General features: G+C 34.7%; 1 protein-coding gene across 5 annotated transcripts in view; it reads left to right on the top strand.

The window, feature by feature from the left end:
* ZNF644 (zinc finger protein 644) overlaps positions 1–25,396 on the top strand; it is a 105,218-nt gene that overhangs the window by 19,914 nt on the left and 59,908 nt on the right. For all 5 annotated transcript variants that reach the window (XM_045547555.1, XM_045547553.1, XM_045547557.1 and 2 more), the window contains one exon: positions 20,663–20,723. In XM_045547555.1, coding sequence (XP_045403511.1) covers positions 20,680–20,723 — 44 coding nt within the window. In that variant the 5' untranslated portion in view covers positions 20,663–20,679. The remainder of the gene's footprint in view (positions 1–20,662; positions 20,724–25,396) is intronic.

Consider the following 25,396-nt stretch of genomic DNA (forward strand, 5'->3'; position numbering starts at 1 on the left):
AGCAGTGCTCAAAAAACAAAGAAGAGCTCTTAGAAGTTTATAAACACTTAATAGAAGAGTTGGAAATTCAGAATATTACATTCTTAATAGAAGATTGGAAGATAAAGTTGAGAAAATCTCCCACAAAGCAGACAAAAGTAGATGTAAAGTAGGAGAAAAATAAGAAAATTTAGGGGATCACATTTTCAGGTTCAACGTATGAAAAACAAGAATTATTACAGAATGGGAGAAAATGGATGGAGGAAATTATTTAAGAGTAGTTGAGCAAAAAACTTGAGTTTTGACAGTGAAAGAGCTCATGAATGCTCAGCATAATGATTGAAAAAAAGAATTGCATCAAGGTTCATCATGGTGAAATTTCAGACACCAGAAATAAAGGGAAGATCCAGCAAGCTTTTAGGAATGGTGCTTATAAAAGGGATTAGGAATGAGTAGCATTGAAAAGTAATTGATAATTTAATAATGCCTTTGAAATCCTGAACGAAACTTGTTTCCAAGCTGTTCATTCTATGTCCTACCAAGCTGTCAAGTGTGGGAACAGTTGTGTCCTATCTCAGGAAGTTACTAGAATGCGCAGGCTCCATCAAAGTGATGGGGTAACTAAAAAGAGTAGTGATCCAGGAAATAGGATGCAGTACATGAGAGGGTGAAAGGAATTTCTAGGATGATGGTGAAGAGATATTCAAGGATGGTGGCTATATAGCAGGTCGGGAGAATAACCAGATTGGGACAGGAGGACAAAGAATTCTAGATGGTATGTCTTGAGAAAAAAGGAATAGAGGGTATTTCTGTGACTTAATTTCTAAGGGATATTTGTCTGTAGTTGTCTTGCTATGTCTTTGTCTGGTTTTGGTGTGAGGGTAATATTGGCCTCAGACTGAGTTAGGAAATGTTCCCTCTTCCTCTTCTTTTTTTTTTTTTAGAAGAGCTTGAGAAGAATTGATGTTAATTCTTGACACATTTGGTTTATATGTAGATTTAACCAGAGAAGCCTGCTCCTGGGCTTTTTATTTTGTGGAAAGTATTTTGCTTACTAACTCAATCTCTACTTGTTAGACATCTATTCAGATTTCCTGTGTCATCTTTACTCAGGTTCAGTAGTTTGTGTTTTTCTTTTTTTTTTTTTTTTTTATTTCAGCTCATCATGGGGGTACATAAGTTCAGGTAGTTTGTGTTTTTCTAGGAATTTGTGTATTTCATCTGTGTTATCTAATTTGTTGGCATACAGTTGTTCATAGTGTTCCTTTATAATCCTGTTTATTTCTTATTATAAGGTCAGTAGAAATGATCCCATTTTCATTCCTCATTGTAATTTAAATCTTCTTAGTTCAGTTGAAGATTGTCAATAGTGTTCTTTTCAAATACAACTTTTGGTTTCGTTAATTTTTCTCTATTTTTCTGTTCTCTGTTTCATTTATTTCTGCTATAATCTTTATTATTTTCTTCTTTCTGTCTGCTTTGAATTTAGTTTGTCTTTCTCTAATTTCTTACTGTGGAAGGTTAGGTTATGGATTTGAAATCTTTTTAAATGTAGGAATGTATGGCTATAAATTTTCCTCTGACCACTGTATTCACTTCATCCTGTAAGTTTTGGTATGTTGTGTTTTTGTTTTAATTTATCTCAAAATCTAATTTCACATGTGATTTCTTCTTTGGTTTACTTATTATTTAGAAATGTGTTGCTTAATTTCTACATATTGTTAATTTCCCAAATTTTCTTCTGTTATTGATTTATAGTTTCATTCCATTGTGGTCAGAGAACATACAGATTTCATTCCTTTTAAATTTGTTGAGACTTGTTTGATGGCCTAACGTATGGTCTGTACTGGAGAATATTCCTTGTTCACTTGAGAAGAATGTGTATTCTGCTGTTATATTAATAGGTGACATGTTCTATAAATTTCTGTTTGGTCTAGTTTATAGTGTTCAAGTCTTCTACTTCCTTGCAGATCTTCTGTCTGGTTCTATCCATTGCCGAAAGTGAGGTAATGAAGTTTCTAACTTTTTTTTTTTTTTTTTTTTTTTTGAGACAGAGTCTTGCTCTGTTGCCCGGGCTAGAGTGAGTGCCGTGGCGTCAGCCTAGCTCACAGAAACCTCAAACTCCTGGGCTTAAGCAATCCTTCTGCCTCAGCCTCCTGAGTAGCTGGGACTACAGGCATGCACCACCATGCCCGGCTAATTTTTTCTATATATATATACTTTTTTAGTTGGCCAGATAATTTCTTTCTATTTTTAGTAGAGACGAGGTCTCGCTCTTGCTCAGGCTGGTCTCGAACTCCTGACCTCGAGCGATCCACCCGCCTCGGCCTCCCAGAGTGCTAGGATTACAGGCGTGAGCTACCGTGCCCGGCCTTTTTTTTTTTTTTGAGACAGTGTGTCACTCTGTTGACTGGGCTAGAGTGCTGTGGCGTCCTCCTAGCTCACAGCAACCTCAAACTCCTGGGCTCAAGCAATCCTTCTGCCTCAGCCTCCCGAGTAGCTGGGACTACAGGCATGAGCCACCATGCCCGGCTAATTTTTTGATATATATTTTTAGCTGTCCATATAATTTCATTCTATTTTTAGTAGAGACGGGGTCTCGCTCTTGCTCAGGCTGGTCTCGAACTCCTGAGCTCAAGTGATCCGCCCGCCTTGGCCTCCCAGAGTGCTAGGCTTACAGGCGTGAGCCATCGTGCTTGGCCCCAACTGTTATTTTGAATTGTCTTTCTCTTTTCAGTTCTGTCAGTTTTTACTTCATATATTTTGAAGTTCTGTTGTTAGATGTGCATATGTTTATAACTGATATGTAATTTTGATGGGTTGACCTTTTTACTGTTATAAAACATCCTCTTTGTCTCTAGTAACAATTTTTGTCTTAATGTCTATTGTGTCTGACATGAGTATAGCCACTCTGGTTCTCTTTTGTTACTGTTTGCATGGTGCATCTTTTTCTATCCTTTTACTTTAAACTTATTTATACCTTTGAATCTCTAGTGTGTGTCTTGTAGACAACATATAGTTGATTATGTTTTTTTACCCATTCTGCCAATCTCTGCTTTTTGATTGGAGTGCTCAATGAATTTGAATTTAATATAATTACCAGTAAAGTGGAATTTATGTCTGTCATTTTGTTGTTTGTTTTCTGTATGTCTCAAGATTTTTTTTTAGTTGTTCCTTTATTCCTCTAGTTCCTTCCTTTTTGTTAAGTAGATATTTTCTAGTGTACCACTTAAATCCCTTGTTGATTTATATGGTATACGTTTTTCATTTTTGTAGTGGTCTTCCTGGGAATTACAATTAACAGCTTTGTTTCAGTCTAGTTCAAATTAGTATGAAGTTTTATTTCATTAATATACAAAAATTTTGCTCCTATATAGCTCCATTCTCTTCCTTTCCTTTGTGCTATTACTGCCATACAAATTACGTCCTTTTATATCTTTTAAATCAGATACAAAAAAAAAGTTACAAACAAAATTGTACTTTTATATTTATGTATGTAGTCACCTTAACCATTCTCATTATTCCTTCAGGTAGATTCAGGTTACTGTCTAAGATCCTTTCATTTAAGCCTGAAGGATATTCTTCAGTATTTGTTTATCTGTGAATATTTTAATTTCTTCTTCATTTTTGAAAAATAGTTATAGAATTCTTGGTTGACAGTCTTTTTCCTTTAGTACTTTGAAGATGTCTTCCCATTGCCATAAGGGTTCTGTGATTTCTCATGAAAAATTAGTTGTTAATGTTGTTCAGGATCTCTGTATGTGATAAGTTGCTTCTCTCTTGCCTTTTTTAGGATTCTCTTTCTTTTTTGACAGTTTTATTGTGATGCATCTAGGTATAGATTTCATTGAGTTTATTTTCCTTGTAGTTCTTGAGCCTTTTTTGGGTGTTTAGATTAATGTTTTTCATCAAATTTGGGGGGGGAGTTTTCAGTCCTATTTCTTCAAAATGTTCTTTCAGCCCCATTCTTTTCTCCCCTGTCTTCTGGAACACCTATTATGTTTATGTCGGTATATTTAATGTTGTCCCATAGGTCTCATAGGCCTTATGCATTTTTTTTCATTTTGTTTTTGTTTCTCAGACTAGATAATCTCAATTGATCTATTTTTTGGATTCACTGGTATTTTTCTTCTGCCTGTTCAGATCTACTGTTGAAACCCTCTAGTGAATTGTTCATTTAGGTTATTGTGCTTTTCAACTCCAGAATTTGTTTTTTTTCCTCATAATTTGTTTTTTATTGGTATTTTCTGTTTGTGAGTCATCCATCTCATAATTTCCTTTAGTTTAGACTTTGTTTTTTTTTTTTTTTTTTTGGTTCTTTGACTGTACTTAAAATAGCTGACTTTAAAAGTTTGTCTATTTAAGTTCAATGCCTGGGTTTCCTAAGGGATAGTTTCTGTTGACTGCTCCTCCCCCCTCTCCCGCCATGTATGAGTCATACGTCCTTGTTTATTTTAATGTCTTGTAATATTTTATTGAAAACTATACATTTTAGGTAATGTGGCAACTCTGATAATCTGATTCCCTCTCTGCCCCCACTCTGGTGTTGTTTGTTTTAGTGATTTTTCTGAGCTAATTCTATAAAATCTGTATTCTTTGCTATGTGTGGCCACTGAAATCTCTCTGCTAAGCTTAGTGGTCAGCTAATGATTGGGAAGATTTTCTTAAATGCCTAGAACCAATAAATCTCCCAGTTTTGTGTGTGTTGCGGCATGCCTTCAGCACTTAGCCAGGAAGTTTACAACTCTGCCTTACCCTTCTTGCTTGTGCAGAGCTTCAGGGTTAGCTAGAGATGAGCACTTAGGGCCTTCTCAGTTCTTTCCTGGGCAGGTACACAGACCTGTCCATACTTAAGGCCTTCTAGATTCTCAGGAATATGGTGGAGCTTTTCAAAGTTCCCAGCCTTTCTTTTTAAAGCTTTTTGGTTAGTCTATTGTTTGCCCCAACTGCTCTGCCTCAGCCAGCTGTAGTATGAAACAATTACCTCTTATTTTTGACAAATGTCCTGGGCATGTGGAAGGAAGCTTTTTATATTGGGTGAGTTCTGAGTCAGGTCAAATTAAAATAGCCTTGTAGTGGGGCCTTCCAGGAAACCACCAGACATGTTGAATAATGACAATTCTCTGGAAGTGCAGTATTAAAGGAACTCCGACCCTCTTCGACCCTCTTTTGGCTGCCAGACTGTTGGTTTACAAAGCTACTGCTGAGTTAGGGAGAGAGGATGGGAATAGGGTAAGATAAAATACCACAAAACTTGCTTGATCTTTCTTGAATAAACTCTCCCCAGATTGCTCCAATCCCTGGGTTGACGTCCTAGAGTTCACAAAATGTTGATTCTGACAGTTTTTACCAGTGTTCTTGTTGGTGTTATGGAGGAGATGATTTTTGAATATCGTTATTCTGATATTTTTGGTGATGATCTACTGTTAAGCTTTGAGAGTGTTTTATATTAATATTTTATATGTGAGTCTTGTCAAGTACGTAGTTTGCAAATGTTTTCTGCAAACTTATCACTTGTTTGTCATGCTCTTAATAGGGTCTTTTAGAGAGTAAAAGATGTTCATTTTGAAGTTAAATTTATCAAATTTTTTCTTACATAGATTGTGCTTTTGGTATTATTACTAAGAACTCTTCCTACCTCAAGGTCCTAATGATTTTCTCCTATATTTTCTTCTAAAAGTTTCATAGTTTTACGTTTTATATTTAAATTGTGATCCGTTTTAAGTTAATATAGGTATAGTGCTCTAATTTAGAAGAGTTTTTTTTTTCTCATATATAGTCACTTGTTCCAGCACCAGTTACTGAAAAGACTATTTTTTTCCATTGATTTGCTTTTGCAGCTTTTTCAGAAACCAGCCATCCTCGTGTGAGAGTATGGTAGTATTTTGGGGGGATTACAGAAGGTATATAAGAAAGTTGTCATTCTCTTGAGCAGGAGGCAATCAAATCCTAAGTGAAAAATCAAGATACCCGTTTAAGTATGTTGTTTAGAAATGTGGGGCTTTTTAGGGGAATGTTGGTGGGTAATGCTGTGTTTTGTAGAAAGCCTTTATTTGATTTATAAAACATGCATTTATGTAACTGATGAATTAAAATACAAATAGGAAATACTACAGTGTAAAGCCAGTGCCTTAGTTAGGGGAAAATTCAAAGTCTAAAACATCTATATTTTGAGTTCTGAAACATTTTTACTCTGGGAAAAAATATTTAAAATAGTGCATGAAGAAAAATGCTCAACTTAAGTATTGAAAAGCAAGCACCTGCTTAATCATCCCCTAGTCAGGAATTAAAACATTGCTAGATCTCCCACTCTGCCCTCCCCTGATCAAACCTCTCCCTCTTTCCTTAGGAGACTAGTCTCCTGTCTTTTATGGTAGTCACTTTTTTGCTTTGTTTTTTACCACCTAAAAAATATTTTTTTGAACTGCAATTTTTTCAGTTTTTAAAAATGAAACTTATGTAAATGGATCTTGGCTTCTTTTCCAGTTTTATGTTTGTGGGATTCCACTGTATTGTTGGGTGTAACTGCAGTTGTTTTATTTTCATTGTTGTATATTGTTTGAATGTCCCACAGTTTATGCATTCTATTATTGATGGAAATTTTGGTTGTTTTGTAGTACACACATTTATAGTTAGTAAAAACCTAGGAATTGAGCTGAGTTATAGAACGTATTTATGTTTGTTTTCAGAAGATATTCAAAACTTTTCTTCCCAAAGTGTTTGTAACAACTTATAATTGCATTGGCAGAGTTCCTTTTGTACTTCATCTTCTTCAATACTTTGTATTGTCAGTCTTTAATTTTAGCCATTCTAGAGGGTGTGTAGTGGTGTCTCATAATGATTTTATTTTATATTTCCCTGATTCCAAATGTGATTGAGTACCTTTTTATATGCTTATTGCCCAGGTTTTATAAATGTTTTGTTTATATATGAAAAGAATGTGTATTTTACAGTTTTTTGGGTACAGCATTGATATGTCATTATCTTAATTTGGGCTACTGTAACAAAGTATGATGGGTTTATAAACAACAGAAATTTATTCCTCACAATTCTGAAGGCTGGAAATCTAAGATTAGGATGCCAGCATGATCAGATTCTGATGAGGGCTCTTTTCTATATTTCAGAAAGCTGTCTTCTCATTATATCCTCACATGGGGGAAAGAAGGTCAGAGCTTTTTCGGGCTCCCTTTCATAAAGGCCCTAATCCCATTCCTGAGAGCTCCACCCTTGTGACCCAATTACTTTGCAAAGGCCCTGCCTTCTAATACCATCACGTTGGGGGTTAGGATTTCAACATGTGAATTTTGGGAGAGACATGACATTCAGTCCATTGCAGTCTGTTAAGCCAGTTTTGCCAATTATGTTCTAAACTTCTTTCTGTATCCCCACCGATTTAGTTTTTATGTGCTGATTCAATTAGAGATTTGTTAAAATCTTCTACTGCTATTATGGATTTGTTTGTCTTGTGTTACTGTTCATTTTTGCTTTACATATTTGAATTCATGTTATTTTAGGGCACACAAATCTAAAAATTTTGTGTTTCTGATGAGTTGAACCTTTTATCATTATTGTTTCCTGTTATGTTTGATGATATATTTTGCTTTGAAGTCTACCTTGATTGATAATAACATAACTGTACTAGCCTTATTGCAGCTAGTATTTGTGTGGTTTGCTTTTCCTCCTTAACCTTCTATTTTAATGTTTTCTGTGCCTTTATGTTTTAGAACTGTTTTGTGTATACACCAAATCATTATCATTTTTACTTTCAGTTAAAAGTAATACTCTTTATCTTTTATTGTAACACAAAGTTTATTTGGATTTCATATGATTACTGACATGGTTGGGCTTAAATATACCATTTTATTATGTGCTTTCTATTTATTCTGACTATTGTGTTCTTTTTTTTCACCTTTCTTGCCACCTTTTAGATTTAGTGTTTTTATTACTTTCCCTCCTCTCCCCCTTTTAAAACTCTGTTGGTTTTATCTGCTCACCACAAACTCAATTTTTGTTTGTCTGAAATTAACTTTTGTTATTTTTGAAGTATAATATCACTGAATATAGAAGGTACTGTTTCTGTGTGTCCATTTGTTCTGATGATAAATCAGTCATTAATTGTACTATCATTTCTCACATGTAACCAGTCTTTTTTCTCTGGCTGCTCTCAAGGTTTTCTCTTCAGCTTTCAGCAGCGTGACTATAATATATATGTAGAAGTGTTTTTTTGTGTTTATTCTGCTTGGGTTTGTTGAGATTCCTGGATCTGTAAGTTAAGGTTTTCTACCAAATTGAAGATGTTTTTGCCATTATTTCTTCAACAAAAACTTTTTTGTACTCTTTTCACTCTTCTGTCTTTCTGGGACTTGAGTTACACGTATGTTAGACTACCTGATATTGTCCTAGTGGTCTGTAAGGGTTTGTTTATTTTTCTTTAATCATTTTACTTTCTGTTCTTTGGATTGAACAGTTTTATTTCCTTGTCTTCAGACTCACTGATTCTTTCTTCTGCTATCTGTAATTTTCTGTTGAGCCCATCTGGTGAATTTTTTATTTTAGTTATTATATTTTTCAGCTTTTTCTTTTTCTATAGTTTCTGTGAATTGTTTGAATGTATTTTATTTTAATTTTCTTAACATATTTAGAATAGCCGCTTTGAATTTTTTGTATGTTAACTCCACATTCAGGTGTACTCAGAATCAATATCTATTATTGACTCCCCTTTTTTCTTGGGTATGGCTCGTATTTTCCTGTCTTTGCTTATTATACAATTTTTGCTTAAAACTGGACATTATGGTTATGTATTAGTGACTAAATTCAGTGAATGTTCTTCTTAGAATTGCTGGTCTTTGTTTTCGGTAAGTAGTTAACTTGCCTGGGTTTATTAGACTACAAACTTGTTCTCCCCTGGATTATGCAGCTGCTGCTATCTCTGCTCTCTTCTAGCTTCCAGTAGCCGCTTTTTTGGCCTGGCTTCTTGGGGGCAGGGTTCTCCCTGTGTCTGAATAAGTTGGTTGCCACCCAAAGATTTGGATGGAGTTGGATTTTACCCTGTGCTTTTTTTGTTTCTAGGGAGTTCACTAACATTTTACTAGCTGTTGTACTGGGCTTTGGCTCTGTCCTGACACTTCAACCTCGTAGGCTTGCCACCATTTAGACTACACAGTTGGGAAACTTACTCTGTTGAAAAAGCAGCAAACATAGTACAGGTGTATTTTTCAAGTGTAGCCTTCTCTCTGGCCTCTGCCTACTTTTTCCTTCAACTCCCTCAAGTCTCCTCTGTGCATATATAATTTATCAGTTATGCAGTGATTTGGGCAAAGTTAATGCTCAGAATTTTTGTTTCACCGCTTTTGTTCTCTGGCTGCCATGTTTTTTTATACTCAGAATTTTTATTTGACCCATTTGGTGCTCTAGCTGCCATACGTTTCCTATTTAAATTTCCAGCTGCTTTCCCAGGCCTAAATTCTGAGCCCTAGGGCAATGATATCTTTCTCTAGAGATAATTTTTGTTTACTTGTGCCAGACACCTAGGTCTGTAGCAGTCTGGGATTACCTACATTAAATTTTCGGGATTGAGACTTTTTTTATTTGGTCACCTAGATGTCTTCAAGTAGGACTGTGGTATGTGCAAAGACTCATTTACTTCTGGCTCACTAGAATTTAGTCCTTTGGGGTCTCAACTCAAATAGTGGGCAGCATTTAGTATGGTTCCTGCCATATATGAACTTTGGGCTCCCTCTCCCCCTTTTGGTATCCCTAGCTCTTATGTCAGAAATACTGCTCAATTTTTCAGCTGCCTCATCTGTATTGGGAAGCTACCCTACCCTACGGCAAAAGTATCCCCAGATGCTAGTTCACATCTGTAGGTTTCCATCTTCTCTTGAATCTTGGCCTGGTCATTTTTTATTGTTGTGTTAGCTTTCTGATACCCTCAAATCAATGATTTTTAACATTTTGTTTAGTTTCTCTTATATAGATCTTGATGGGAAGATTGATAAGCAACACCTATTTTTCTATTACTAAAATTATTTTAGACATGTTTGGATCAATGAGTTCATATGATATCAGTAGGATGATGTCTATATCTCTTGGATTTCTTATGTGGTGGCTTTGTTCCTAAACATGTTCTCTCCATGAAGTGGCAGAGATGGCCACTGGCTGCTCTGACCTACATCATTCTCATAGCTATTGTTTCCACTGAAGAGAGTGACACTTTCCCACTAGTTTTTGCAAATGTCCTGAGGATTCTAAATCTCCCACTTTGGGCTATATTCCCATCCATTAACAAATTACTGTGGCTAGGTGCAGGGTACTCTGACCAGCCTGAGAATCACTTGTTTATCCCTCTATCCAGGGGCCTAGGATTGACACCACTTTAGTAGTTGAGTAAGAATGTTTCCCTAAAAGAAAATCGGGGTGCTATTATTAAATAACAAAAATAGAGGGAATGTTAGAGATAGCAGATTATTCTATAACAGTTTTTATAGATTTTGGGGTATCCTAAAATTTTTTACTCTGGTTAGATCCAGTAAAGCTGTCTAGGAACAAAATTTCACAAACAATTATAATTGACATGTGACATTACTTACAAAATTTTTTTTGCTCAGTTTATATATCTGTAAACTGCTAATAAAAGAATAGAAGAGAGTTTTTTCCTCATCTTCAAAAGTTAAGATACCTAGATTAATTGTTAATCTAAAATAACTCCTAGAGATAAAAACTTACTATGATATATTGTTAAGATAGAGTTGCTGTATCAGTTAGCTATTAATCTATAACAAATTACTCTGAAACTTGGTGACTTAAAGCAATAAACATATTATTAGAGCAAGTCTGTGAGTCAGCTGTACAGTGCTTATGGTTTTGGCTGGGCTCATTTATGTGTCTGTATTTAGCAGCAGGTCAAGAAGGTGACTCTGCTTCTCTTGGCTGGGTTCTCTGACATGTTTGGGAGTTGGGCTATAGGCTGATTTTGAATGGCCTATGGTTAGCTGGCTGTCATCTAGTTTAGAGGAGATGGGACTTATGGGCTGCCCTCATCCTACTGATCAGAGTGAGCTTGTTCTCCTGGCAGTGGCAAGGTTCTGAAAGAGAGAACATAAGCATGCAAGGTCTCTTGAGGCCTAAGTTCAGAACTGGCAAAGGGTGACTGGTGTTCCTAATGAGATTAATCCTAGAGCTAAGAGGTCAGGGAAAGTACTCTACCACTTGATGGGAGAAACTACAGAACTTCATTGCCAAATACGTGAATAACAAGGGGTGATGTAGAATTGGGCTATTTTTGCAATTAGGCTTTTTGATTCAGTCTGTAAAATTAGAATAATTTTCATTGTTTAGTTCTGGTCGAATTATATTTCAGTAGGAATTGTGTTTAGATACAGAAGTTGGGGCAGTTGTAAATTATGTATACCAATTTGTGCAGAAGTCCAGATGATTCAGCTATATTTATTTCATAAAGCTTGTCTGATGAGATTTTGAAAGCATTATTTGTGCATTGAATTACCAATTGTAAGTAGGTAATTACCAGTTGTTGATAAATTACCAATTGTTGAAAGATGGTTCTATCTGTATCTTTACTGTTTTGGTTATAAATGACAGTGTTCTCTTGGTGTTCATTTATCATTATTCTAACTTTCTTAATTTAAGATTTGACTTTTTTCTCTGTTTATTCTTGGCATATTGTGAATTTTTAAAAGATTTCTGAAGTATAATTGACATAATAAATCACATGTTTAAACTGTACAATTTGAACATATTTGATATTTGTGTACACCCATGAAATCATCACCACAGTCAAGGTAATGAACGTATCCTTTACTTTCCAAAGTGTTCTTGTGCTCCTTGGTAATCCTTCCCTTTTACTCCTCCCCCTGTGCCCAGGCAATGACTGATCTGCTTTCTGTTAATTATAGTGTAGTTTGCATATGCCAAAATTTTATATGAATGAAACCATATAGTATGTACTCTTTTTGTCTGGAGTTTTTACTCAGCATAATTATTTTGAGATTCATTCATGTTGTATGGCTCACTAGTTCAGTGCTTATTCCATTGTAGAGACATGCATTCACATGTTGATGGACATTTTCTCCCCAGTTTCTGGCTATTACAGATAGAGATGGTATGTGCATTTTTGTATGGACATACACTTTCATTTGTTTGGATAAATACCTAGGAGGAGAATGACCAGATCATGTATTAGGTATATATTTGATATTTTAAGAAATGGTGAAACTGTTTTACAAAGTAATTGTACCATTTTATCTTCCCGTATGAATATATGAGAGTTTGAGTTCCTCCACTTATTCACCAACACTTGGTTTAGTTGGTCTTACTAATTTTAGCCATTCTTATAGTTGTGTAGTAATATCTCATTATGGCTCTATTTTGTACTTCCCTAGTAATAAAAGATACTAAGCATCTTTTCATGTGCTTATTTGTTTTTTTTAATATAGTTGGTGAAGTGCTGCTTCAAATCTTCTTCCTACTTTGTAATTGGATTGTTTCATTATTATTGAAGTATTAAAAGCAGATTTATTGAGGCATTTACATGCTATGAAGCACACATATTTAAAGTATATAATTTGACAGGTTTTGACATATGTTGTATATACTCAGGAAGCCATCATAACAAACAAGATAATGAATACATTCTTCACCCCCAAAAGTTTCCTGGTGTGTATTTTTTCCCCTTGATATTTATTTATTTATTTATTATTGTGGTAAATAAAACCCCGTAACATTAAATTTACCATGTTAACTGTTTTTAAGTATATAGTTCAGTAGTGTTAAATATATACACATTGTGTAATAGATCTGTAGAACTTTTTCATCTTAGAAAACTGAGACTATACCTCCATTAAGTACTTATTTCACCTCCCCTCTCCCCCAGACCTTGACAACCACCTTTCTACTTTTCTGTTTCTATAATTTTGAATACTTTAGATACTTCATATGAGTGGAATGGTACAGTATTTGCCCCTTTGTGATTAGCCTATTTCACTTAGCATAATGCCCTTGAGGTTCATCCATGTTGTAGCATGTGACACAATTTCTTTCCTTTTAAAGACTGCGTAATATTCATTGTACGTATATTCCACGTTTCCTTTATCCATTCATGGGTTGATAGTTGGGTTGCTTCCACCTTTTTAATATTGTGAATAATGATGCTGTGAACATGGGTATGCAAATCCTGCTTTGAATTCTTTTGCACATATGCCCAAAAGTGGGATTGCTGGATCATATGATAATTTTATTTTTAATTTTTTAAGAAACCAGGTTACTGTTTTCTATAATGGTTGAACCATTTTATATGTTCCAATTTCTCCACATTCTTACCAACAGTTATTATTTTCCAGGGTTTTTTGATAACAGCCTAGTGGGTGAGAGGTGATATTTTATTTGGTTTTGATTTGCATTTCTCTGATAATTGGTGATGTTGAGCATCTTTTCATATGCTAGTTCTGTGTGTCTTCTTTGGAGACTTGCCCATTCAGATCTTCTGCCCATTTTTAAATTTGGCATTTTATGTTGTTGTTCAGTTTGAGTTTCTTATATATTTTGGCTATTATCGGAATATGATTTGCTCATTTCTTTTCCTATTCTGTAGGTTATCTTTTCACTCTTGCTTGTTTCCTTTGATGTACAGAAGATTTTAAGTTTGATGTAGTCCCATTTGTTGATTTTTGCTTTTGTTGTCTGTGCTTTAGTGTCATATTCAGGAGTTGATTAGCTAAATCCAGTGTCCTGAAGCTTTCCCATGTGTTTTCTTCTAGGAGTTTTATAGTTTCAGGTCTTATGTTTTAGTCCTTATCCATTTTGAGTTAAATTTTGTTTATAGTATAAAGTAAGTGTCCAACTTTATTCTTTTGCATATGGATATTGGGTTTTCCCAATGCCATTTGTTGAAGAGACCATTCTCTCTCCATTGTGTAGCCTTGACACCCTTGTCAAAAACCATTTGACCATAAATGCACAGGTTTATTTCTGGACTGTCTATTTTGTTACATTGGTGTATATGTCTGTCTTTAAGCCAGTACCACCACTGTCTTGATTACAGTTGCTTTTTAATGCTTTAAAATCAGGAAGTATGAGACCTCCAACTTTGTTCTTTTTCCAGATTGTTTTGGCTCTTTGGGGTCCCTTGAGATTCCATGTAAGTTTAAGGATAGAGTTTTCTATTTTTGCCAAAAATGAAGGTGGGATTTTGACAGGGATTACACTGAATCTATAAATTGCTTTGAGTAGCATGGACATTTAATAATAAGTCTTCCGGTCTACAGATACAGGACATCTGTCCATTTATTTGTATAAGAGTTTCTTTTAGCAATGTTTTGTAGTTTTCAGTGTGCAAGTCTATTGCATCCTTGGTTAATCCTTAAGTATTTTATTCTTTTTGTTGGTATTGTGCATGGAATTATTTTCTTAATTTCCTTTTTGGATTGGTTATTGTTAATGAATAGAAATGCAACTGATTTTTTTGTGTGTTTTTTGTATGCTGCAGCTTTGCTGATATTTAACAGTTGGGATTTTTTTTCTTTTGTAAGAAATTTAGGGTTTTCTGCATATAAGGTCACATCATCTGAGAACAGGGATAATTTTATTTCTTCGTTTCCAATTTGAGTGAATTTTGTTTCTGTGTCTTGCCTAGTTGCTCTGGCTAGGGCTTTCACTACTGCACTGAATAGAAACAGTGAGAATGGGTGTCCTTGCCTTGTCCCTGATCTTTAAGGAAAAGCTTTCAGTCTTTCCTGGTAGAGTTCTCCAGTGAAGCCGTCTAGTCCTGGGCATTAATTGGAAAGTTTTTGATTACTGCAACCAGTTTCCTTTTACTATTTATAGACCATTCAGAATTTTTATCTTTCATGGTTTATTTTTGGTTGGTATATATTTTTAGGAATATATCCATTTCTTCTGGGTTATCCAATTTGTTGATATGTGTTCATAGTCTTTTCTTATAATCCTTTTGGCATCATTTGTAATATCCCCTTTTTCATTTCTGAATTTAATTATTTTAGTCGTCTCTCTTTCTTTCTTAGTCTAGCTAAGGGTTTGTCAATTTTATTGATCTTTAAAACTCCAGATTTTATACCCCACCCCCACTTTTTCCATTCTCTGTTTCATTTATCTGTGCTCTGATACTTAGCATTTTCTTCCTTCTGCTAATGATTGGTTTGGTTTGTTCTTCTTTTTCTAGTTCCTTGAGGTGTAAAGTTAGGTTGTTGATTTGAGATTTTTTTTTTTTTTAAAGACAGAGTCTTGCTTTGTCACCCTGGGTAGAGTACAATGGTGTCATCATAGCTCACTGCGACCTTAAACTCTGGGCTTAGGCGATCCTCCTGCCTCAGCCTTCCGAGTAGCTGGGACTACAGGTGCATATCACAACACCCAGCTAATTTTCTGGAGACTAAAAAGCTCGGGCTGGTCTTGAACTCCTGAGCTCAAGCAATCCTCCCACTTTGGCCTCCCAGAGTGCTAGGATTACAGGGGTGAGCCACACTGCACCTGGCTCTGAGATCTGTTTTGATGTAAGCTTTTGCTGCTACAAACTTCCTTCTTAGTATTGCTTTTGCTGCATCCCGTAAGTGATATGTTGTGTTTTTGTTTTCTCGTTTGTCTTCAGATGTTTTTTAAATTCCTTTATGATTTCTTCTTTTACCCATTGGTTAGTTCACAATAAGTTGCTGAATTTCTGTATGTGTAGATTTTTCTGTTTTTCTTCAGCTATTGGTTTTTAGTTTCATTCCATTGTTGTTGGGGAAGATACTTGCTGTTATTTCAGTCTTTGTAAATTGGTTGAGACTTGTTCTGTGACCTACCTTGTACATATTTTTGGTGTGTAACTGAACTTTGGATTTACTTCTGAGGGTTCTGAATTGTCAGTGTTTAATTTTCTAAAATATGTTCATGTTTCTTCAACATGTTTAAAATATGTTTGAAAATTAATAGACATTTTTCAGAGGTTCTGATTTAAAGACAATTTGAACAGGAGAGCATAGAGTGTTCCATATTCTCACCCCACCCCCACACCCATTTTCCCCTGTTGTTAACATCTTACATATAACTTGGTACATTTGTTACAATTAGTGAACTAATATCGGCACGTTACTGTTAACTAAAACCATAGTTTTTTCAGGTTTCCTGAGTTTTTACCTAATGTTCTTTTTCTGTTCCAAGATACATTACATTTAGTTGTCATGCTTAAGTTGTCTGCTTAGGTTCCTTAAGACTTTGTTTTTGATAACCTTAACAGTTTTGAGGAGTGTTGGTCAGATATACTATAGGATGTTCTTGTTTGGGAATTTGATGTTTTTCTCATGATTAGATTATGATTATGGGTTTTGGGGAAGATATATTTGACATTTTCATAATCAAGTATTCTCTTGAAATCCTGTTGAGGTAAACCCAGCTATACTAACTACTTTTAAGTATTTTCCTCTTTTCTGTACCTCCCCTAGCACTTACCTAAATATTATAATATTCCAATTATATTTTACCTTTTTTTTTTCAGACTGCAGTGGTTTCATATGTTTTACTTTTTAGGTATGGATTTAAAAGTATTTTCTATCAAACTTCCTTATAAAATCCTTTTAAAAACATGTTTAATTGCTATCATCAAAAAGATGAAAAATAACAAATATTGGCAACGATATGGAGAAAAGGAAACTCTTGTGTGTCTTGTTGGTGAGAATGTAAATTAATACAGCCATATGGAAAACAGTATGGAGGTTCCTTAGAAAACTAAACATAGAATTACCATAGGATCCAGCAAATCCCACTTCCTGGTATATATCTATAGGAATTGAAACCAATGTGCTAAGGAGATACCTGCATTCATGTTCATTGCAGTGTTATTAACAATAGCTAAGATATGGAAGCAACCTACATGTCCATCATTGGATGAATGGATAAAGAGAATGTGGTATGTATACATAATGGAATAGTATTCAGCCTTAAAAAAGAAGAAAATCCTGGCATTTGCAACAACATAGATGAACCTGGAGGATATTAGGCTAAGTGAAATAAACCAACTCAGAAAGTCAGATACCATATGATCTCACATGTAGATTCTAAAAAAGTTGAACTCATGGAAGTGGAGAGTAGAATGGTGTTTACCTGGGGTTGAGTAGCAGGGTAGATGGAAAAAGGGGAGATATTCATCAGATGGTACAAAATTTCAGATAGGAGGAATAAGACAGGAGGAATAAGCTTTAGTAATCTGTTGTACAGAATGGTGACTGTAATAAATATGGTAATAAAGCATTGTATATATCAAAGTTGCTAAATGAATAAATTTTAAATGTTTTCACCGCAAGAAAGTAAATATGTGAGATGATGGATTTAACTAGTGTGATTTAGTCATTCCACAATGTAAACACATCAACATCACATTGTACACCATAAGTAAAAAATATATACAATTGTTATTTGTCAGTTAAAAATAAAATTTTAAAAATAAATAAAAATTAAAATATGTCTAAAATGTGCTGGTTTTGTTTGTGGGGAACAAATACAGTTAAGAGTTTTTTTCAGATTTTAAGGTATTATTATAAGCAGAGCAAGATAAAAAGCTTAGACAGCTCAAGTCAGAGTTTGTGGCGTTTGCTTTTATTTTCTATTATAAAATATGCATAAAATAAATTGTACCATTTTAATTATTTTTAAGTGTACAGTTCTATGACATTAAATACATTTACATTGTTTGTCTATGTAGTTTTTTAAATAGTGTTGTCTGTTAGTGTTGTCATAATAAAATACCATGGACTGGGTGGCTTAAACAACAGAAATTTATTTTCTCACAGTTCTGGAGACTGGAAATTCAAGATCAGGGTGTTGGCAGGTTTTGTTTCTCCTGAGGCCTCTCTCCTTGCAGATAACCTATCCCATGTGTGTGCATGTCTGGTATCACTTCTTATAAGGACACCAGTCATAGTGGATGAGGCCCCATCCTTACAACCTTATTTAACTTAGTTATCTCCTGAAAGGTCTTAGCTCCAAATATAGTCATAATTGGGGTTAGGGCTTCAATATATGAATTTTAAGGGGGACACAGTTCAGTGCATTATACCTTCTATGTAGGGGTGTTTCCATTTTATCTCCTTGAGAACCTGTCATCTTCAGTATATTAGTATGTGTGGTTGCTTTAACAAATTACCACAAACTAGGTGGCTTAAGACAACAGAAATTTATTCTCTCTCAGTTCTGGAGGCCACAAGTCCAGAATCAGTATTACTGTGCCAAAATCAGTGTGATGGCGGGGCTCTGTTCCTTCTGGAGGGAGGCTCTAGAGGAGAATCTGTTCCTTACCTCTTCCTGATTCTGGTAGCTGCTGGCCTTCCTGGCTGTGGCCTATGTGTCCTTCCAGTCTTCAAGGCCAGCATTTTCAAATCTCTTGTCTGTCTTCCTTTCATCGCTTTCTGTGTGTGTAGTCAAATTTCTTCCTGCCTCCTTACAAGGATACATTTGATTGCGTTTAGGACCCACCCAGATAATCCAGGATAATCTCCCCCATCTCAAGGTGCTTAATTTAATCATATCTCCAAAGACTTTTTGGTGGCCATGTAACTTAATATTCACAGGTTTCAGGGGTTGGGGGTGGATACCTTTGGTAGGGCCATTTTTCAGTCTGTCACACTCAGCAATTTATAGTAGACTTTTAATGTTCTTGCTTTGATTTATAGTTTAGTTGGTAACAGGTGCCAGTGTCTCAGTTCTGGGTGGGTGGAGGTTGATGGTGGGTGTCAGAGAGAACATTCTCATCTCTTCCAGATACTATGCAGAAAATTCTAGGTCTGTGGTTCTCTGTGTGGTCATCATCACTTTAGGCATTTATTAGAAATGAAAATTCTCAGGCTCCAATCTAGACCTATTAAGTCAGAAACTCTGGGGGCAGGGCCTAGCACTCTGTGTACCATAAGCCCTCCAGGTGATTTTGATGCACACTAAAGTTTGAGATGTACTTTTCTAGGTTATTGATTTTATTAGTACTAGAACCATATTTGCCTTCCTCTCCAACCTGTTTCCACTTAAGGCTGATACTAAAGTAGTCTAGGATTTCTAGTCCACAAACTTTGTTTTCTGTAGGGATAGAAACATTTAGTACCCAAATCTTACTACTGATAATTAGTGAAATTAGTTAATTCACTCAATAAAAGATTGTACTGTACTGATATTTGTCAGTTGTATTTTTATTTAGATGTGGATATTTCATAAACTAATGTTACTGTATCTAGAAGTGATATAATTTTTTTCTCCTATTCTTGAAAATGTGAACTACACTCATTACCCTGAGTTTTACTTATCTTGTATTTCCCAAGTATACTTTGGGATGCAACACAAAATTTGAATCTCTTATTCAGCCCACATTGCTATACTTTTACTATGTGCCATCCAGTGAGAGGGCTAAAATGAAATAAATGAATTCTTATCCACAATGTGTCCACATTGTAGTTCAGAAAATACACAACAGAAAAAGGGTGACATAGAGTTTTCTGGAGTTGCTATAGCAATTGAGAAACACAGTTTTACACAGCTAAAGGAATTAAAAGGAAGAATCTGCCAGAGTGACTGAGCTAAATAATGAAGGACTGTAAAAAGGTGATAGCAAATTTAAAGAGAGGTAGAAAGTAGTTATAGGTAGATAGCTACAGTTCACCATGTGAAAAGGCATGAAAATTGAGAGAGAATGGGGGCCATTCTGGGAATTGAAGAGTTATAGTATGGTAGAAACATGGAGTGAATGGGAGAGTAGTGATTGCAAACAGGTAAAGCTGACATCATGGACAAGTACTATTACAGAACTTGTAGCATAGATGTGACATGTTTAGGATAGCCACTGTAAAATGATTACTCATACGGTTCTGGGAAGAACAAACTTGAGATGATAGTGAGTTGGAAATAGAACAGTTACAGTAATGTAGGTTAATAACGGAAGTAGCTATGGTGGTGCCAGTTTTTTAAGAATAGAGGATTCAGAAGCTGGTTTCAGGTTGGGAGAGGAGATGTGTAGAATTTAGGGTAGAACACATTAAGGTTTTTAGAACTTGTAAAATTTGGTAATATTAATAGTGGTAGGTAGATTTTTGGTAAGTACATGTTTCGTGGATTGTTAGGGTAGAAGTCACTTTATACTAAATGGAGGAATCAGGAGTGTATCAATACATGCTGTTCTCTAGAATAATGGTGCTTGGCATTTAGTAAAAGTATTTAATCAGCATTAGCTGTTAGTATAATTACTGTTAGTATATACTTTTATGCTTCCCGTGCTGTTGTTTTGTCTTCAGCTTTTTGATATATTTTTGGTATGTGTATAATTATTAGGTAAACACTGATCTAGAAAGAAGTGTGTACTTTATTAATAACTAATCATTTTAACTATTGCCATACTATTAAAGTTAATGAAAACAAGTTTTGTAGAAATTTTTTAAAAGGGATTAGAAAGTTTGGGTTCCTCATTTGACTAGATTATTATTCCTCAAACAAAACAAAACAAAACAAAACAAAACAGGTACTTAGCAGTAGTTTCCAGAAGGTTAAAATGATCATGTTTTAGTTGAACACTTTCAGATGGTATATCAAAAATAATTTGATTTGCAGTTTTTAATTTAAAAGAACAGTGTGTTGTAGATATAGTTACTCATACCTGAAATAAAAAACTAAACAACGGTCTTTACATGTATTCTTTCAGGTTTGATTTAATTTCGGATGAGATTGTTCTTGAAGCAAGATGTTAATAAGACAAAATCTAGGTAAGTAGAAGACTACTTTGTTAAGTGTTACATATCAAGGTAGGAATAATACAAAAAAAAGTGTCTTAAAAATGTGCCTTTGAGTCCAGAATCAAAGAGTTTTTAAATAATATTTTGAAATATGAAAAATTGACTTTTTAACACACTTAGTCCAATTGATTTAGTGGGAGTAAAAATACAGCTATCAAATTGTGGAAATAAATTTTTAGTTTTCACTTTTTTTGTGTTGAGGTTTGTAAGGCTGGTGGCAGGCACCCCTCCCTTCCCTAATGAAAAAGAAGCCCCTCCTGTTCCTCAATATCCACCCTAAAGCTAAAACAAAGAAATTCCTCACTCTTCCCGCCAAAACCTTCCCTCCAGAAAAACTCCCATCCCCCCAACCCTAAAAACCTATATAAGCCCACCCAGACTTCTGGGTGGGGCGACTTCTCTGGTTCCACTCGTGAGACCATAAGACTCGCCCGGGCCCCTCTCTTGGGACCTGTTACCCCCATGGACCCCTCTCTTAAGACCCATTACCCCCACCCGGGAGTGCCCCAATAAAGCCTCTTTATTTATCCCTTTCAACTCTACTCATCTTTCTTTCTCTGGCGCCAGCCACTTGAAAAAACCTTACATTTGATGCCAAAACCCGAGAAAATACTTTAACTTTCAGCTGTGCCACCCCCCTCCCGTGGACTCCGGTCTTAAAACCTTACAAGGTTAACTAAAGGATGCAAGTTGCCAGTGACTATTCTAACATGTTAGAAAATTAAGTTGATGTTTGGTTCATCCACTCTTACTGAACTCTTACCAGTTCAGTGAGAGATTTGTTGGATTGCTTCATTGTTCTTGGCTGAGTTGATAAAGAACATGAGTAGTCATTACTTTAGTGAATTTTACTTTGTTATTACTGCTAATGAAGCACTTTCACAAATTGATTAAATTTACCAAATTGTGATTTATTTCTGTTAAATAGTGTTCAGAGTTATAAATTATTATTTTAATAATATAAGCTATAGAAATGTTAAAAAATACATTTACTACCTATTGGTAAGTGAATATGGCTTCAGGATGTAAACAGTAAAAAGCATACTTTGATAAAATTGTAATTAACTTGCTCTTTGCCTAATCTAACCAGATGTTCTTCAGCTGTCAAAAATTTGCTGATCTCAACGTTTGTTTTTTTTTTAAAAAAAGAAGCCTATGATAAGAAGTGCTGTAGTTGAGTAATACGCACTTAAATAATGAAATCTCAGTCAGTAGTTCAGGCATACTTTGAAGCAAAGTTTCCTTTTTATTGCTATTATACATAATAATAGTAGTGGTAGTTTGAAGAATAAGTACTTAGTGTGCTCTAAATTCTATTAGTGCCTTATTAATCATTACAAAACCTGCTATGTTGTAGGTAATACTGTGTGGAAATGTTTTTTTTTTTTTTTTGGTTAATAGTGGGCTATTTCTTTTTCTTTAGGAAGAACAGTTTGTTCTTATAGCATTTATTATAAAGAACACTTTTCTATATCTCTTCCTGAAGTGGAGAAGAAGCCAGACTTTTGTACTTGATTTTGTCTGCTAGTTGAATATACAGTGTCTATTAGAACCTTTGTTCTGATTTTCTGTGAATACAGTATTGCTTGTGGAATGACACTTGATTAACTTATTCTGACTTTATAATACCATTTTATATATTTTTTTCTTTAGTATTACAGTATAATTTACATATAGCAATGTGTAAAATTTGAAGTATAGAGCTGAATGGCTTTTTACATATTATTCACACATGTAACCACTATCTAGAGGAAGATATAGAGCATTTTGTTATTCCAGAAAGTTCCTTGTGCTTTTCCCCTTTCCAATCCAATAGCCTTTCCCCTGAAGTAACCTTCTGACTTCTATCAGCATAGTTTAGTTTTACCTATTATTGGAGTTTATATACATAGAATTATATAGTATGTACTGTATAATACTATACAGTGAATGTGAAAGTCCTGTTGTTGGACTTCATATACATAGAATTATATAGTTTGTATCTGGCTTCTTTCATTCAACATAATGTTTTTGAGTTTCATTTGTGTTGTTGTGAGTGTATCATTAGTCCATTATTTTTTGTTGCTGAGTAATATTCTATTGTATGAACATACCACAAAGTGTTTATATGTTCTTTTTATCATTTTTGTTTATTGGATTCTCCAAGTCTCTGGCCAACTTCTACACTGCTTTCCTTCCTCTTACCTGTTGCTTTCATTGTTCCTCATCACCTGCAGGATAAAATATAGTAAGCCCATGGCATACAGTTATCTCACTGCAGCTTACCAAAATGTCTAGAATTATATGAATAAATTGAGTATAATGTTTTATATTTCTGGATCTAGGCATAAGTATATACTGTCACTCTCCCCCAACCCCATGCCTCCCCAATTGCCCTTTCTCCTGGTTGTCAGCTTATCTCCTGAAATAGTCTATCTCAAGAATTATCTCATCTTTTGAGCCAGGCCTGGCCATACTGCAGTAGTAGTTTGTTGTTTTTATTAGATGATGAGCTCTTTGAAGGTGGACACCCTAGCACAGTGCCCAGGATACTGTATGCACTCAGTGAATGTTTGTTAAACATAGATCAATGAAAAGAGTTCGTTTCTCTCAAACAAATAGGGATTTAGAATGTTGGCTCGAATGGGATGGGGCATTGACACTTCAGTTGCTCTTGGGCTATTGGAAGGAGCCAATGAGGGCAATCCAGAGGCAGCATTATAGGCATTTTGGAAAGAGAAATAAAATATCTTCCAAGTCTTCCTTCAATCCAGTTGGAATAAAATGACTAGTAATACTCTTAGTTCAGACCTTAAGTATGACTGTAGTTTTGGATTTTGATTAGTATTTCCAAATGAAGGCATTAATCCGTGTTGTAGAAATTGAAGTGTTTGTTACAAAGAGAGTATTCTCTTTGTGGGTTTATACTAGTTACTAATATTTCTTTAATTTAAAGATTTTTTAAAAAAATGTGTTAGACTAATAGGAAGACCAGTCACATGTATAAGAATTGAAGAAAACTTTTCCTCATTTCCCTGAAGGTAATAAACTGTTAGGATGAAGGAAGAAATTGAAGAATTGTATTCTGGAACTGTGATAACATTTTTGATTCCTGTAGCTTAGGAAGCTTGCTGTTTGCTGAAACGTACTTAAAATTTTTTTTGTTTCATTATCGTAGGTGTGTAATATAACATATGTAAACAATATGCTTTCTTAAGAAATAAAACATTTTTAAAATTTTAATGCGTTTTGACTAGTTTTTTTTCTTCTATATTTGAAATTTGGCTAGTTGGGTTGGCTATAGTAATCACCTGGGGATTTTTATGTCTGAAGCTTGATTGCCCTCTAGCAAGTCCAAAGTAAGGAGAGGTTCTTTCCCACTGGGATCAATTTGTTGCTTTCCCTGTCTGCACCTTAAGCCATAATGGTTGAACACAGAGTTGGACATTGACCCTATCTCATGCTGTTCCTTCTGTCTCCCTACAAAGATTCTTAGACATAGATTCTTACTGAATGTAGAATCTGTGGTTCGTTCTTTTTTTTTTTTTTTCCATCCTGAATGAGCAGTATGGTTAGTTTTCCTGTTAATAAGATTTGAGGATCCAGAGAAATTTAACCTTGAGATTGCCTTACTTAAAATAATATGTCTCTAAAAGGTGTTAGACTAGTTTTTCTTCTCAGAGGCTAATAGCTATATCTCAGTTTCAGATTCTTTCTCTTCATTTTGTGCATCAGTATTTCGCAAACTGCTCCTAAGGTTTTTCATTTTATAGAATCCCTGAATCCAAGGATATGAAATTCTTCATGGATGTTTATCTTATATTAATTTCCTTAATTTCTCAATTAACCTCCTCGTGCTTTAGTTTCTTTAGTAGCACTGTAGATGTGCTGTCCTTTGTTGTAGCCTGAAAAAGAAAACTTTTTAATTAATAAAATTCTTTGTTCTTCATTCTAGTTGAGATTGCACAATGTACATTTGACCTTTTCCAACTGTATTGGCCAGTAACATTTAGTATTTTCAAAATTTAATTGTTATATAAAAGTCACTTGTGTTTATATATATATATGAGCAAATAGTACAGAAATTTTAAAGCAAAAAGTAAAACTCCCCTTCCCCCCAGCAGTATACTCCCCACAAGTTACCAAAAATAGCTGGTATGTAATCTGCATCTTTTTCTTCCCGTTTACCAATATGTCTTGGACATTTTTCCATATATATTCCACATTTAGCTATTTCCTTGTTAATATTTCAGTAAATCTCAGGAGTTTTTGCTTCTACATAAGCACTATATACTCTTGATTATATCATTGGGAGTATGTGAGAGTGTCAGGATAATTTGTAACTGGGTCAAAGGATACATGCACTTTATGCAAGAATGTTTTGGGGCATATATAAAAGAAAATAAAAACAAAAAAAGAAGTAAGGATATGTGCACTTTAACTTCTGATAACTGTAAAATTTCAGTTAAGTCGTACCACTTGATATTGAGAACTTATGAAAATAGTTGTTTTCCCACATTCTTCTTAACATTAACCAATGTTTTAATCCTTCCTAGTCTAATAGACAAAAAGTGTTATTTATTGTACTGTGCATTTCTTTAGTTGTGAGATTCTTCAAAGGTTTGAAATGTCACCTTTATCATAACTTAAATCCTATTGGAAAA

Source organism: Lemur catta, chromosome 3 (assembly GCF_020740605.2).
Source record: "Lemur catta isolate mLemCat1 chromosome 3, mLemCat1.pri, whole genome shotgun sequence".
NCBI classification, from domain to species: Eukaryota; Metazoa; Chordata; class Mammalia; order Primates; family Lemuridae; genus Lemur; species Lemur catta.